General features: G+C 45.1%; 1 protein-coding gene across 2 annotated transcripts in view; it reads right to left on the reverse strand.

Annotated features, from left to right (window-relative positions):
• Positions 1-11068: 11068 nt before the first annotated feature.
• B4GALT5 (beta-1,4-galactosyltransferase 5) overlaps positions 11069-14974 on the reverse strand; it is a 71828-nt gene continuing 67922 nt past the window's right edge. For both annotated transcript variants that reach the window (XM_039497752.1, XM_039497751.1), the window contains one exon: positions 11069-14225. In XM_039497752.1, the coding sequence (XP_039353686.1) occupies positions 14078-14225 (148 nt within the window). In that variant the 3' untranslated portion in view covers positions 11069-14077. The remainder of the gene's footprint in view (positions 14226-14974) is intronic.

Genomic DNA, 14974 nt, shown 5'->3' on the forward strand with positions numbered 1-14974 from the left:
CAGCAAACATTAATTCACACCACCCCTGGCCTTTTTCCCTGATGATTCACGTGCACTTTCTTCTCTGTACTTTCGCATGAAACCATTTAAAAATACGTAATAGAGGCAAAGAGCCAGTGCCTACTCAGGGCTGCTCAGATGTCAGGGACAAGCTGAAGACATCTGGTTTGAGGGCCCAATGCTTGGGGGAGCTGAGCTCTGCTCAGCACAAGTATACATGGCTTTATTTCTCCTTTACACACACACCCCATACTGTGACCAGCTTCAAGCCTCTTCTAATTTGCATTGGCTGGTAACCAGCCCCCCAGGGGCTGTTACATCAGCTGAGAATCATCAGAGGACAGGGACAGCTGGCTATGCCCCAACTCCTAACTATCCCCTATACTGAGAACTACCCGTTTGACTTTAGCCAGCTATTTAAGCCAGTATTCCAGCACACACCATAATGGGAGCCAGGAATTGGCCCCTATATGTTATTATTAAAACCATTTGGGAACAGATTGTGCCTAAGATTCAGAAGGCAACAGTGCATAAAACGCCAGTCTATCTTCCAGGGGGTTTATATTGCTACGTATCACTTTACCGGCTGAGGATGTGTGCAATCACACATGGAACTGGCATAGCTGTGCAGTCACCCCAATGAGATTTGCTTTTCCATGCACGGAGAAGCAGTTTTGCATTATCATTTTTACAAGCAAATAGTCACGTTTGGGCATGCAGCCACACTAAATGGGCATGCATCTTGGGGTGTGCAGTTAATGTCCGGCCGTTTGAAATTCAGCTCCTTTGAAGCGACACCGATATTCCTCTAATAACTTGGGAGGGATTTTAAAGGGTTTATTTCCCAACCATATTTCAATGTGTCCTTTAGTAATCAGAGGCAGGCCAGATATGTGTGTTTGCCATAGCTACCTCTGCACACATACATCCACCCACACATCAAGGATGCATTGTTTTCCTAATTTCAAGTATAATGAAATTGATGTGGCATTGCAGTTCTGAGGAAATCGCACTAGGAATGTCAATACTGGTAAATGAATAGCTCTGTTCTCTGTGAGCTGGTAGGTATCATTTGTTCTCACTTCACCAAGCTGACCTGGGGAGGATTATTGGTTTTGCGCTTTTTTTTTCCTTAAGCCAAAAGCAATTAAGCATGAGTGCAAACCTTCTGCTATTGTCTGAAAGCTTGGGAACAAGGATGCCTACAGTTGGTGAGCCCAGTTATTGCTTCTTAAATAGTACAGCTTTAAAACCCAGATACATTTGATCAATCGCTGAGTCAGAGTCACAGGTGCACCTGAGCTGTGTTGGGGAGGAGGGCCACCTGGGGAAAGCTTGCATAGAAGGAGACTTTCCATTACTTCCCTATTCCTTCCCCAGGCTGGGGGCAGTTTGTCCTCAGCTCAAATTAGAGTAACTTCAAGGCTGCTCTGACTGGCACCATCTTGAACAGTTCCTTAAGGACACTCCTAAAAGGCCAGAATTGTTAGAGCACAACGCACTCCAGCCCCACCTTGGCACACTCACACCTATCTTGGAGGGCCAGAAGCAGGTGGTATAGAGCCATCTGCACAAGCTTTACATCACCCAGGGTTCTCCCAATGCAACAGGAAACCCCACCTGTTACATGTGGGCTGCTCTCTATCCCTTTGAGCTGGTGCCAAGGATCTGGTCCCTTGTCTTCAGCTTTGTGTCCTAAACTATTCCCTAGTGAAATAGCTGCTTCAATTCACCCCCAACTTGGTTGCATTTCCATGGTGGAGGGAATAATGGATTCTTTCATATTGAGATAGTCAGATTGTAGGCTTTACATTTTTGGGCATGCAGAGTTACAGAGCTTGCACATACAAATCAGGTAATTGTGTGCCAGTGATGAGAACTGACCCCTGGCACATCCAGTCATGGTAGCAGCACCCCTGAAGTCTTTGAAAATCTGGCCCATACAGCTTTGGACTGAAAGGCACCAAAGGCATTTGTCACATGAGTTTGTATGGTGACAGTAGTTAGAGATTCCCTTCCACCAGAGCTCCCAGCACCATTGTGTTAGGTGCTGCACACCCCTCTCCCCCTCCAGGAAAAGACAGCCCCGTCTTGCAGAGCTCACAGTCAAGACAGACAACTTTCTATTGAGCCTGCCAAGATGGACACCACGTGCACTGGCCCCTGTGTAGAGATCAAGATATAGGAAACTGTATTGGAAGAAAGTATGGCCTAGAGATTAGAGCACAAGACTGGGTTACAGTTGTAGGCCTTTTCCCCTTTCTACCATGTGCCCCATATGGCCCGAGAATTCAGCTACACATTATTTTTAAAGGGCATCTGTGAAAGCAATTAATAGCTGAGATAAGCAAAGGGCCAGGGCCGTTCAAACGTCAGGGACAATCTGAAGCAGGGAGGGTTTCAAAGCCTCCTCAGAACCCAGGGCAAGGTCTCCTGCCAGAAGCTGGGAGAGACTGTAAAAGCGCCCTGCGCCCCCACTCCACAGGACTGAGACGTGGCTTCTCTGAGACTTGGGCACTTTGCTTCCGTCAGAGCACAGGCAGGTGCCAGCTCAGCTCCAAACCATGGAGTTGGGCTGTTTGCTGAGCATGGGGGAAGGAGCAAACACTAGAGAACACAAGCCGGGGCAGGCCGTTTGTTTAAACTGTAAAAGCAACAAGAGACAGGATTTCTTTGGACACCTCCCCAGGACAGGAGTTGCAAGGGGACGTCACAGAGAACCAGACCTCTCCTTTCCCCTTGCTGTGGGTGCCTCATGTTGCCTCTTGACTCACAAGTGCCTTCCCTTAAACAACAGTCAATGCCAATGAGCAGCGCCAGCCCAGGAGGAGGAATAAATACATGGGAACAAAACCACCCTCCACTCACCAAGCAATCCCGGTTTCCAGCAGCATTAAGCACCCAGAAAAGGCTCTTCACTCTCTCAGTGCACACAATGAACATAGCACTGCTTAGCTAGGCTGTTGTCCCCTACCTTTGGTCTGGTTAAGGTCAGTCCAGTCTGCATTACACATTGCAGCCAGGCACGTAACTAGACTAGGAGGCATCAGGTTCCCTGACAGGGTTGTGGGATAGCCAGGCCCTAACTCTGTAGCTCGATTGCCAACACTGGGACTTTAGTAACGCCCAGTATCATTTGCAGCATCTCTAGAAGGTGAGCCCAAAAGACCAGCCCCTGCCATTAGCTGCACTAAACTCCTCTCAACTGGAGGTTGCTAATTACCTTTAATCCTTTCTGCCCTGTTGTCTTTATAGTAATCCATCAGTACTTGGTCCTGCTAGTGAAGGCAGGGGGCTGGACTCGAGGACCCTTCGGGGTGTCCCTTCCAGTTCTAGGAGATATCCTATCCTATCTCCATCTCTCATAGGATGCTGACTGGAGGGCTCAAGCTAAGGAGCATGCTACTGGGGTTGAAAGGAAAGCCAGGCCACATCTTTCTAACACCACCCTGGCTGGATCAAGCCCCAGCTACCCTGAAGATTGAATTTCGAGCTATGAACTACTGCCACAGCTCCAGTGGAACAATACAGATAAAGCCCAGGACTCAGTGTGTGAGAGCTGGTGACAAAGCATTGTTGGCAAAGGGGATCTGGCTATGGAACAAACATACAGAGGAATTCAGACAAATCCAGAGTCTGAGCACCTTTAGGAAATGCTGCAAAATCTTCCATAAAGCCCTTGCCACCATAAGAACGACATTCTCAGCACAGACATCTGCTTCAGCCCAAGAAATCGCACCATCTCCAAAAAAAGAAGAAATTAACATTAATAATAAAAAAAAATGAAACAAGCCCTGGTCCCAGGTAGATATTTTACCTCAAAGAGGGTGAAGTGCCAGAGAATTCAAGAAGTCCACTAGGGACTTCACAATTGCTATTGATTGGATGTCAGAGGAGCTGATACTATCACAATGGGCAGCAGTATAAAACCCTAAGATAAATAGCCAGATCCTACAAAGGAGAGCGTGTGGCTCCAACTGGGTTGTGTGCAGCTGGAACACAGCAAGCAACTCAATTGCACTAAGGTTCCTTAGCACTTTAATTTGTGACATCAGCCTTCCATCACTCTGCCCAGCTGTGCTGGCTGACTCAAGTGATTTGCCCAGGCTCAAGCTAATTCCTCCATACCCAAATGTCCTAGTCTGAACAATGAGGATGCTACTCCCCTTCTTCCAGGAGAACAGGGTGGAGATGGGATGAGGACTAGTAGGTGCAAAGCCCTTGTCTAACTCCAGTGATTTGGGATGATGTCTCCTTTGGGAAGCATCACTTCTGTACTGTTGAAGGTGCTACTCTAGGCAGCAATACAAGAAACACCATCACCCAGATGATATGATAGCTAGGGAGAATTCACATGCCATCTCTCTCCACCTTCTGGATTACAGAGCCTGGGGTATTTCTAATCTCTTCTCCTTTACTGGTAGGAGCTGCATGTTTCTTTTCAGTTTCCCTGTGCTCTTTAAGGCACAGAAATGTCCCAATTTTTCCTGGGTTACAAATGGAGCATCCACCAGCTGAATCAGAAATCCATGGTGAGCCACCCATGGCAGGAAGTAGTTAAGCTCCAGCTGTCTTGGAGGAGAAAGTCATTACAATTTAGTGTGATACTAGCTGTTAGAGGAGTCTAATTTCTAGCCCACACATTGCAAAGGGCAGGAGCCAGAGATTATTCACCAAGCATTACTGCCACTTGATTATTACAGCTGCTCTGACTGTACAGCCAGACATCATCCTGCCCTGGAGCGTTGCTGTGTCTGTGTTTGTGGTAAAACCCAGCCTAACAATTCTTTGCTAAGACTTTAAAACACAGCAGTGATTTCTCCCTCCTGCAAAAGCAGATATATCATGAAAATATGGGTAAAGAACCAGAAAAACAATTTCTGCATTTTCTTTACAATATTTTCATTACAAGTCCCCCATTTGTGAATATTTTCAAAGTATCTCTATGCAGTTAATCAAGGCTCATCTCAGAAAACTGCTCCCAGGGCTAGTCCGCACAGGTAATGAATCAGGCATAGCCAGACAAGGCCATTATAGTATGATTTATTGTGCCTAGGAAAAGCCAGGGACCCCAAACTTGATGAAATACGACTAACTCGGAGACGCTGCAGGCTCCAAGGGCATTTTATTTAGGGCCATTCAGGGGAAAGTTGGACAATTTTAGACATTTTGTAGAAGGAAAAATAACCCAACATTTATGGAAGATGTGTCAGAATCCAAAAAATCACCCCAACGAGCCTGGTGTCACTAACCGGAAGCTGACTTGAGAGATGCTGCATCTCTCTTGTTTCAGAGATAGACATAAGAGAGCCTCAGAGATTTAACTTTACCCCCTCCACTCCCAAAGCACAGGGAAATCAGGACTGAAATTCACTGCGTGGGTCCCTCTGTCCAGAAGAGAGCAATTCATATGCTTGTCCTGCCCTACGGTTAATCAGCACCAAGATACCTTTTTCCCCCCTTCCATGCAAAACCCTTTGAAGATGTAAATGGAAGAATCACATTGCAGATAATCAGAGGCAATAACCCTGTCCCTAACAGAAAGGCAGTTGTTATTTAGTCCAGATTATCTGGCTGATCTGTCAGCAGCGTCTGAATGGAATGCTTCTGGACTCTGTGACTGGCAGACAGAGAAGCACATACGCAGAGCGCACTGCTCCATGACTTCCCACGTGAACTGATAAAGAAAGATATAATCAGCCAGAAGGCAACATCTCTTGTGGAACTTTGCCACCTGAGTTGGGCAGGCACCGAATCACATTTCAATCTACCTCACACCTTCTTGGATTTCCTCATGTCCAATCCTGATGACGAGGAGAAAGATACTGCCAGATACAAATGCCCCAGGTACCTGGGCCCTGTACCTTTCTTCTGATACTCTGGCTATTGACTCCAAGGGGGTAGGCAGGATGTGGGCGCAAGACTTCACTACTAAGCTGGTTTGTCTTCTGTAGGATCAATGAAACCTCCTGAGTTTCCCCAGGAGATCATGTTTTCCTTTGGTGGAGCAGTTTGCTAGGCCAGCGAACAAATAGTTATTCATGATTCAGTGATGAATCAATAGGACAGCCCCTGCTCTGAGAGAGGCCGGAATGGCTTCTCTATTGCGTATCCTCCCATAGGTTTAAAGTTGTATTTTGTGCACATGAAAGGTGCTGGATAGGCAACCCCGGTCCCTCTTTAGCAACAGAGCATATACACCTCGGGCAGCAGCAGCTTCCTTATATATGCTCTTCTTCCACCCTGCCCTCTATCTCCATGGCCCATCCAAGCCTTGGTTTTCCTTAGACTGCCAACCAAGTGACACCTGTTGGTATAGTTTTTGGGATATGGACACTTGTCCACTGAGAACTGGACTGAGACCCACATGCTCAGCCAGCTGGCAGTACCTGTCACCTTCCTAACTTAGGCCCTGGTTGGAAGAGGCGATGGAGGGTGATAGACTGCATCCTTGCATCACTATTCTGTCTCTTGCAACTAACTTTCTCCCTTCTCTGATGTTATGCCAATAAAAAGCTTTCACCACAACCAGACTAGTCAGTGCCTAGGAATGATCAATTACCTCGCTTGCTCAATTCCACTTGAAATATGTAGAAATTGATACCGAGAGATTAAGGCACAAGCGGAGAACATTTCCATTACACCACCAGTCCCACGGGATCACTGTCGGAAGCTCAGTGGAGAACAGAGAATGTAGTTTCAAAACGACCCTTAATCAGATATTTAAACCTGAACAAAACCCTTGAGAGATTGGTTCCACGGAGCAGGCCAGCAACCACATGAAGTGGGTGGATAACAAAACATACTCCTAATCTGACTCAGTAACTTTAAAAGCATCACTTTCGATAACTGCACATTACCCCATAGCCAAGAGTTACATGCACAATGAGTGGGAGGAAACTGCAGTGAAGGAAAGGGAATGATGAAGAAAAGAAACCAGCTAATTATCTGTACAGTAAGTGTTTTTCAGGTGTTGTGCACACAAACCTTCCCCTCTAGGTGCACGTGCCCAGTGCACTTGAGCCGGAGACTTTTGTCAGCAGTACCCAGGGCCGGCTTTAGGCCTATTCCACCAATTCCCCCGAATCGGGCCCTGCGCCCAGTGAGGATCCTTTCCCTGGCTAGAGGCGCCTTTTTAATTTTTACTCACCTAGCAGCGCTCCGGGTCTTCAGTGGCACTTCGGCGGCGGGTCCTTCGCTCGCTCTGGGTCTTCGGCGGCACTTCGGCAGCAGGTCCTTCGCTCGCTCTGGGTCTTCGGCGGCACTTCGGCAGCGGGTCCTTCAGTGCCACCGAAGACCTGGAGCGAGCGAAGGACCCGCCGCCGAAGTGACGCCGAAGACTCGGAGCACCGCCTGGTGAGTACAAGCCCCACGTGTTCTTTTTTACAAGTCATCCCTGCCGGGGCCCCATCGAAACTGTTCCAGTTGGGCCCCACACTTCCTAAAGCCGGCCCTGGCAGTACCTCTAGGTGGCGCACGAGCCCCTGCTCCCCTTTTGCTCTCAGGTGAGGGGTAAGTGGGGTATGTTTGCTTCCTCCCTCTAACTTCTCATCACTGTAACCAGAGGCAGAATAAGATTTATTGGGGCCCTGGGCACAAAACATTTGGCCCCCCCCCACATTGCTCCCAACCATGGAGCCCTGTCCCTTGCTCCTCCCCTTCCCCCAAGGCCCCTCCCCTGAAGCTGGGGCCATCATAAGAACTGGCCAGGGAACCTGGGCCACTATGGGGGAACCCTGGACCCTCCCCATCTGCCCTGAGCAGCAGCATCCTGGGGCAGGGACTACTCTCGGGCACCCTGGTCCCCCACCCAGGGAGGGGTCTTGGGCCAGCTCTGAGCAGGGGGCAGAAGGGAAAGGGAGGCTTGAGCCAGCTCCATGTGTGGGGCAGGGGGATAAAAGGAGAGGGAGCTCGGCCAGCTCCGTGCGTGGGAGAGTCGGGGGGAAATATACTCACGCTACACAGGTTCTGTCTTCTGACCTGGCCAAGGCCTCAGGGGGAAGAGGAGAAGCAAAGCGGAGGAGCAGGGCTGATGGGCGGGGGAGGAGCAGCAGAGGTTGGGGACAGACTGCTGGTGCTCCTGCGGGGCCCCCAGGGCACAGTCCCCGTCGGCCTGTGCAGTAATCCACCACTGACTGTAACATCTGAAGTAGCAGGGAAGGTGGGAAGATTGTGCACATATTCATTCCACAACACCTCGAACAACAGATACTGTGCAGGTAAAACAACCGTTTTGTCCTCCTTCGAATGATGAGGCACATACACAGTCACGGCAGGAGGCTCATCAGCACAGCCCTGACAGGATCATCTGAACAGAGATTGTAACACTGGCTTGTAAAAGTTGGCATTGTCACAAGGCTCGAGCAATGGCACAACAGGAAAAAGTAACCAGCTGCCTTGCAGATATCAGCTACTGGAACACAGCTCAGAAAGGCTGAAGACGTGGACTGAGCCATTATTCTTGGTGGAAGAGAACCTTGTAGCAGAGCATAAAACAGCCATAATCCAATGTGAGATTTCCCAAGATGAAACTGGTTGACACTCTACACTCTCAGCATAGGCTACCAAACGCCAGGGAGAAGTCCTCAAAGGCCTTGTGCAATCCAGGTAGAAATGCCAAAGCTCTACGAATGCCCAAGATATGAAGTGTTTCTTCAGCTTTAGGAGAATGGGTTTCAGGGATAAAACCCACAAGCAAATGAATAATTTGGTTCAGGTAGAAAGCTGACACTGTCTTAAGCATAAGTTTAGTCCTAAGGCCGTGGCTCTCAACCTTTCCAGACTACGGTACCTCTTTCCAGGGACTGATTTGTCTTGCATACCCCAAGTTTCACTTCACTTTAAAAACTACTTGCTTACAAAAATCAGACAAAAATATAAAAGTGTCAGCCACTGTTACTGAAAATTTGCTGACTTTCTCCTTTTTACCATAGAATAAAATAAATCAATTGGAATATAGATATTATAGTTACATTTCAGTATATAGTGGATAGAGCAGTATAAAGTTATTGGCTGTATGAAATTTTAGTTTGTCCTGACTTCGCTAGTGCTTTTTATGTAGCCTGTTGTAAAACTAGGCAAATATCTAGATAATCTGATGTACCCCTTGGAAGACCTCTGCATACTCCATGGGTCTTCAGCGGCGGGTCCTTTGGTGCCTCCGAGCACTGTGCTCCTCACTCCTGGAAAGCGGAAGGCCTCCGAGGAAATGTTGTGACATATGCATAGATTCCATAGGAGGATAGCTTCTGGCATAGTTGAGACTATCGAGTGCATTGGACACACATATACCTGTAGCAGAATGTGCATGCCCAAAATCTCTCAAAGGAGGATTCTGTCTTGAAACTAGAATGTCAGCTGTTTGTACCAGTGTGTTGGCACTTTTAGGCATGAAAGAAAGGTTAAAGCTGCAGTAGATAAATTTGTCCTGGATTGCTAATTGAAACTGATCTCTCCCTTCCCTCTGAAAGCGGATGACTAAAGCCAGTTTAGGGAATGGTGAGAACTCTGGTGTGGCTAAAATCCAACAATACGTTATATTTTAATCTCAAACTGCACTAAAATCCAACAGCAAAATTAGGACACTATGGCAAGAATCCATCCAGAGCAAAGCTGTTCTCATCCAAAGCAATCAGAGGTCAGCTTCAGTTACAGGCCAAGAGCGTCAGACTCACGTGTGCATCTCCAAGGATGATGTTTAATAAACTCTGTTAATGTTCAAGGCCACCTCCCGCTGAGAGGATGCAGACAACAGCAGCTTGTGAGAAAAGCAATCGAACGACATATAGTTCCGACCTTCATGACTCCTACAATCTTTATAACACCTCTTATCACTAGATAATCTGATTAGGCAAACTCCTTATGTATTACACACCCAAGGACCTGCCAGGCCATCTGAACACACTGCATCAGATCCAGAGCATAAAGCAAGCACAGGACAGACCTAGGAACTACAAATATGACCCCCAGCAAGACGCATAATTAGCATTTAATACAAGCTTTTCAGGAAGATACATTACAGAGGTGCCAGCTTTGTCAAACATACTCTGCTCTTTCCCCAGAGATTACCGACAGCTGACCACTATGGGAGTGCGTAGACAAAAAGGTTCAGATGGGCAGTCTCTGGGACATTTTGCAGCAGTAGATAAAGATCCTGGTGAATCCAGCTCTAACATGGGATGGGCAAAATCCATCTTTTGAGGAGCTTCCCCTTTAATATTAGAGAAAACGGGATGCTCATGAGAGGTTTGAAGGATCTCTTCCATACACAGACTACATGAGAAGCTGCCCCATAGTGTCCCCCACCAATTCAGTCCTATTCTATCACAGCTACCACTCCTAAGGAGGCGGGGTGTTCAGCCAGTTGCCTTGGATCAGTGCCAATTTGGGTGGTGGTAGGCAGTAGACGTAGGTACCTGCCCACAAATCACTAAATATTCAACTCATTTCACCAGGTCATCAGCCAATCACCAACCAAATCTAATCCAGACTGCTAACCCGGCATGCACAAGTCTTTCTCGCGTGCAATTGCTGCATTTGAATCACAAAAAGGCAAAGAATCTCCTATTCTTTTTCTTTAGGGCCTGAGCTGTGTGGTTTTCCCTTCCCTTTGCACAGGTGCTCAAGAGAACGGCTATAGCTGCTTAGGAAAGGAGGGAATGCCTGTGGGAATGCTAAGCAGCTGATGTGCAGGACTACTAGTTATTTCACTGCTACATGTGCTTTCCCCATGTTTGTTGCATCCACCTGCTGTCTTATCTGTCACTTATATTCAAGTTCTCCAGGGCAATGACCATCTTGATTATGTGTTTGCACAGTGCCTAGCACAAGCAGGCCCTGATCTCAGAATGCCACAGCTACATGCTGCTGCAATAAAAATAAACGTTTGACTCCATATCCAAGAGCAGAAGATTGGGTGGACCCTCACTCTTTTCTGTTTGTTGACATTTTGCTCTGTTCTAAAGACTTACCATTCAAGGTACAGAGACCTCCTCTTCCCATCCTCAGATACAAGCCTCCCCTTCCTCCCCAAAAGAACACACAACATAAGAGACTCCACTGCAATTTCTTGGTTCTTGAATATGTATTTTTTTTTTTTACTGAAAAATCATTCATAAATTAAATACAAAAATGTACAAACACATGGGTAAATAAATGTAATGATACAAAGAATTGCTCTGCTGAAAAAAGTGTGTGTGTGTGTGTGTGTGTGTGTCTTAAAACACTACATTTCAGTGCAAACATGTACCCTGGCACCTCTTAAAAACATAAGAGTACGTTCAAAAGCCATGATGATGGACAGATACTACTTATGGTTTAACTCCACCTCAGACGGTGGGTGACTAGAAGTGTGTGACTCTTGCTCAGTTGGTAAATTTGTTATAGAAGAAGAGGATCTTTAAAAAAAAATAATGAACTTTAAATAAATATTTTAGCAAATAAAACCCCACATGGCTTGTTAAAAAAAATCAGCATTGAACACGCCCTGACTCCCAGCAAGGTTAGTAGACAATGTTGACATACAAGGGGTGCACAAGTGGCCTTGTTGAATTTCAGCTGCCAGAATATGTACAGTTCTTTTTACTATGAGAATTTTTACACCATAACAGTACATGCGCTTGACAAAATGTTTTAACAATTACATTTCTACACAATATTTGACTTAGCTGATAAGATTAACAGTGCACATTTTAAGATATTCCACATTTTAGAGAGAGGGAAAAACTCAACCTGATTGACAAAAAAAAAAATGCAAAGAGTGACACTGATTAGGTGTGAAACGGGCACTTTCAGGCCAACCTTAAATGAGTACATTTCTGAGTGGAGGTAATGCTTTTTTTTGTTCAAAACATAGGGTGTAAGAGATTGTAAATATACATTAAAGACCGAGGATTCAAACTAAAATACAGTAACATCTACTCACACATGCATGCACAATTCCTGTGGTGGTGAATTTAGACCATTTGAAATACATTCCTTGTTTGAAGCACCATTAAAGACATCAGTTGCTAGCAACATTTAAAGATTAAAGAAATGAGGGGGAGAATAAAGGTTCAGCATTTGAAAAGGGTCCACAAGAATTACAGAGATCAAGAATCAGAAGAAAGAGCGTCTTTATTGCTATATGTGCCATAAAAAACAAACTATAAATAACCCTCAAAAAACCATTTTAAAGCACATGTATTCCAAAGACTTTAAACCTAAATTACAAACTTACCAGCACTTTCCAGGGCAGAAGCACTGTCCTTTCATGCAGGCTGATAAGATCTACACAACAAGAACTCCATGTTTTCTAAACCTAAGTTATTCTCGAGACACAAAAAAGAGCCCTGGTCAATCACACCCACAGCAGATGTGTATGGGGATCATATGTCCATGGAACCAAGAAAATAATGTAAACCATAAGAGTTAAGGAAACAGAAGGCAAACAATACAATAAAAGAAAGTTAAAGAACTTCTGAGTTTAAATACTCACAATCTGTATATATAGATATATAAAAAAAAGCAACCCAAAGCACTTTTACCATATAGAAGTCGAGTAAAAGTGAGTTTGTACATACTGTATAAGTGATGGATTGGTTTTAAACCAGAAAAAAAACAAAACAATCCTAAAACAGGCACAACCCAAGGAGAACGGAAAATCCAGAAAAAAACCTAACCCTGTAAAACTGGATGAGGACATCAACCAAGCACTTCAGTTCTGGAGACTCATGTTTTCGTGAACTAATTAGAATGCCCTTCATTTTTTCTCATTATGATTTTACATCTGTGGATAAATCTAGCTCACTATTTGTCCTTGTGGAATGCATTCCCTGGCTAAGGATTATAACCAAGGGTTCTACCTACAGTTAGAATGTACATTAGTTCAGTGTTCTGTTCAATTTACACAATAAATATATCAAAATATTATTTCATGAAACAAAAATGTTACATTAGAGGAATCACTGTAGAACGTTGTCAATTTAGGGGCAGTTTTAATAAGCTGCAGCTGACTGCCCAAAACCAAAGACAGTGACTGAGGCGGGAAGTTAAGATTTTTGGGATTTGTGCATGGAAACCACACAGGCCTACTGGTGAATTTTGGGGGAGGGGGAAAGAGAGAGAAGAGGAGGGATGTGTTTGAATAAGTCTAGAATCTAAGCTTGCACTTGCCACCACTGTGGAATAGAGGGTAATGGGCAATGAAAACCCAACAGGAATAAAATGGAAAAAAACTCCATATGAACTATAATTTACGCATTATCTACCACACAATGATATGAGCTGGATATTTGTTCTTTCATGAAGTTTCCCTTATCCCTCCCTTCTCCCAAAAGCCCCCGCCATTTCCGTAGTAAGCAATGCTGTGGCTCCATATTTCTGAACCCCGGCATCCTACCAACTAAGGCCCTTATCTTGTAAACACTTACGCTTAACTTTACATCACTGGGTCTACTCACATAAGTAGAGGGACTTGCTCAGGGGTAAAGTTATGTATGTGTTTGCAGGGCTGGGGCCTAAATGAGTGATCTTAATATGTAAACCTTTAGCTTGAGTTTGAATTGTAAAAGAAAATAAAAAAGGCATTTTACACAGCTTATTTACACTTGCACTTCTTTAAGAAGCGATTCTGTTGTATATATTTCAAGCAGGTCATTAAAAAAAACACACAAATGTAGAAGAATGGTATCATCTTAAGCTTCATTTGATCTCCTATTAGGGCAGTTGCCTACTGGATTGCTTCTGGCATCCAAACTCAAGAAGCCAACAGAGTCATTCAGCCAAACTGGTTCCGTGAGAAGAAAGTACGTCAGATCACCGTTGTGATATTTGAGATTGCTGGAGGAGACGGAATGCAGAGATGAGAGCAACAGGTCGCACCATTGTTCATAAAACCAGAAAGCGAGTGAAGTCCCCGAGCTTGTTGCACAAACAACCGGATTGGGCCAGACGATTTGTGCGTGCACTTTCAATTTTATTCTTCGAAATACTGTGATCCTTCATTAGACAATGTGTTTCTTGTCCTTGGTAATTCTATAAAAGAATGTCTAATGTGTTGCTTTCTTGGTGAAGGGCAAAGCAAACTTATTTTCTCCTCTCAGTATTCATTTACCAGAGCCAGCTCTGGTGTCAGGTTAACAGTTATGTTTTTATACAAGGCGTCATACGTAATGTTTGGAAAGTAGTTCAAGTTACTGAGACCGTCCAGGACTTGCCTCTCTTTTGACTTCCTCAGCAATGCATACCTGTTTAAAGAGAACAAAAGATGAATGTATCCACTCCCAACACTGCTCAAGGCTGCAGAAATTTAGACTGAGAGCTACTACACACAGTCCCAACAAGAACAAGAAAAAACTAACATGAGAAAATCCTCCTGAACACAGATCCCTTAAGATATATGTATAAGAGACAACTCCAGCATTTAGACACAGAAATATTTAATACACTTTGCAGAAATAAATTTCTGATCCACTGGCTGGAGTGATGCATAGCACAGACCAGAATCAGATCAGTGTTATTTTTCTAGGCTAGTATGTTTTCTGTGTGTCCAGTTGGCACAGTTTTGTCAAACTGTCAATATGCACAGAAATAAGAATTGATAACTTCCTTCCCCAAAACCAAAAGATCATGCTGACACAAAGCAGCTGAATGACTCCAGGTGTTTTCTGCATGCCCCTATACAAGAATAAGACATGGCCTTCATCCCACAGAACCTACCATCTAAGTGAGACAGAGCAAATGGGAGGGAAGACAAAATAAAACTACTCACAAAAGCAGGAGCAAATGACATTGGACTAGCCTAGAGGCTGGGGGTGGACAGAAGCCAGAAGAACTGAATTTGAGGAGGGGGAGAGCAAAGGTTCTTGGCACCTCATTTCAGAGGTGGGGGCAGCATGGAAAAAAGAGTCACAAAGGTACATGAGAGCACAGGGTGTGAGAAGGAACAAATGGAAATATACAGGCAGGGTAGGCTCTTTGGTACTTGCATAGCCCT

Source organism: Mauremys reevesii, linkage group 13, assembly GCF_016161935.1.
Source record: "Mauremys reevesii isolate NIE-2019 linkage group 13, ASM1616193v1, whole genome shotgun sequence".
Taxonomy (NCBI): Eukaryota; Metazoa; Chordata; order Testudines; family Geoemydidae; genus Mauremys; species Mauremys reevesii.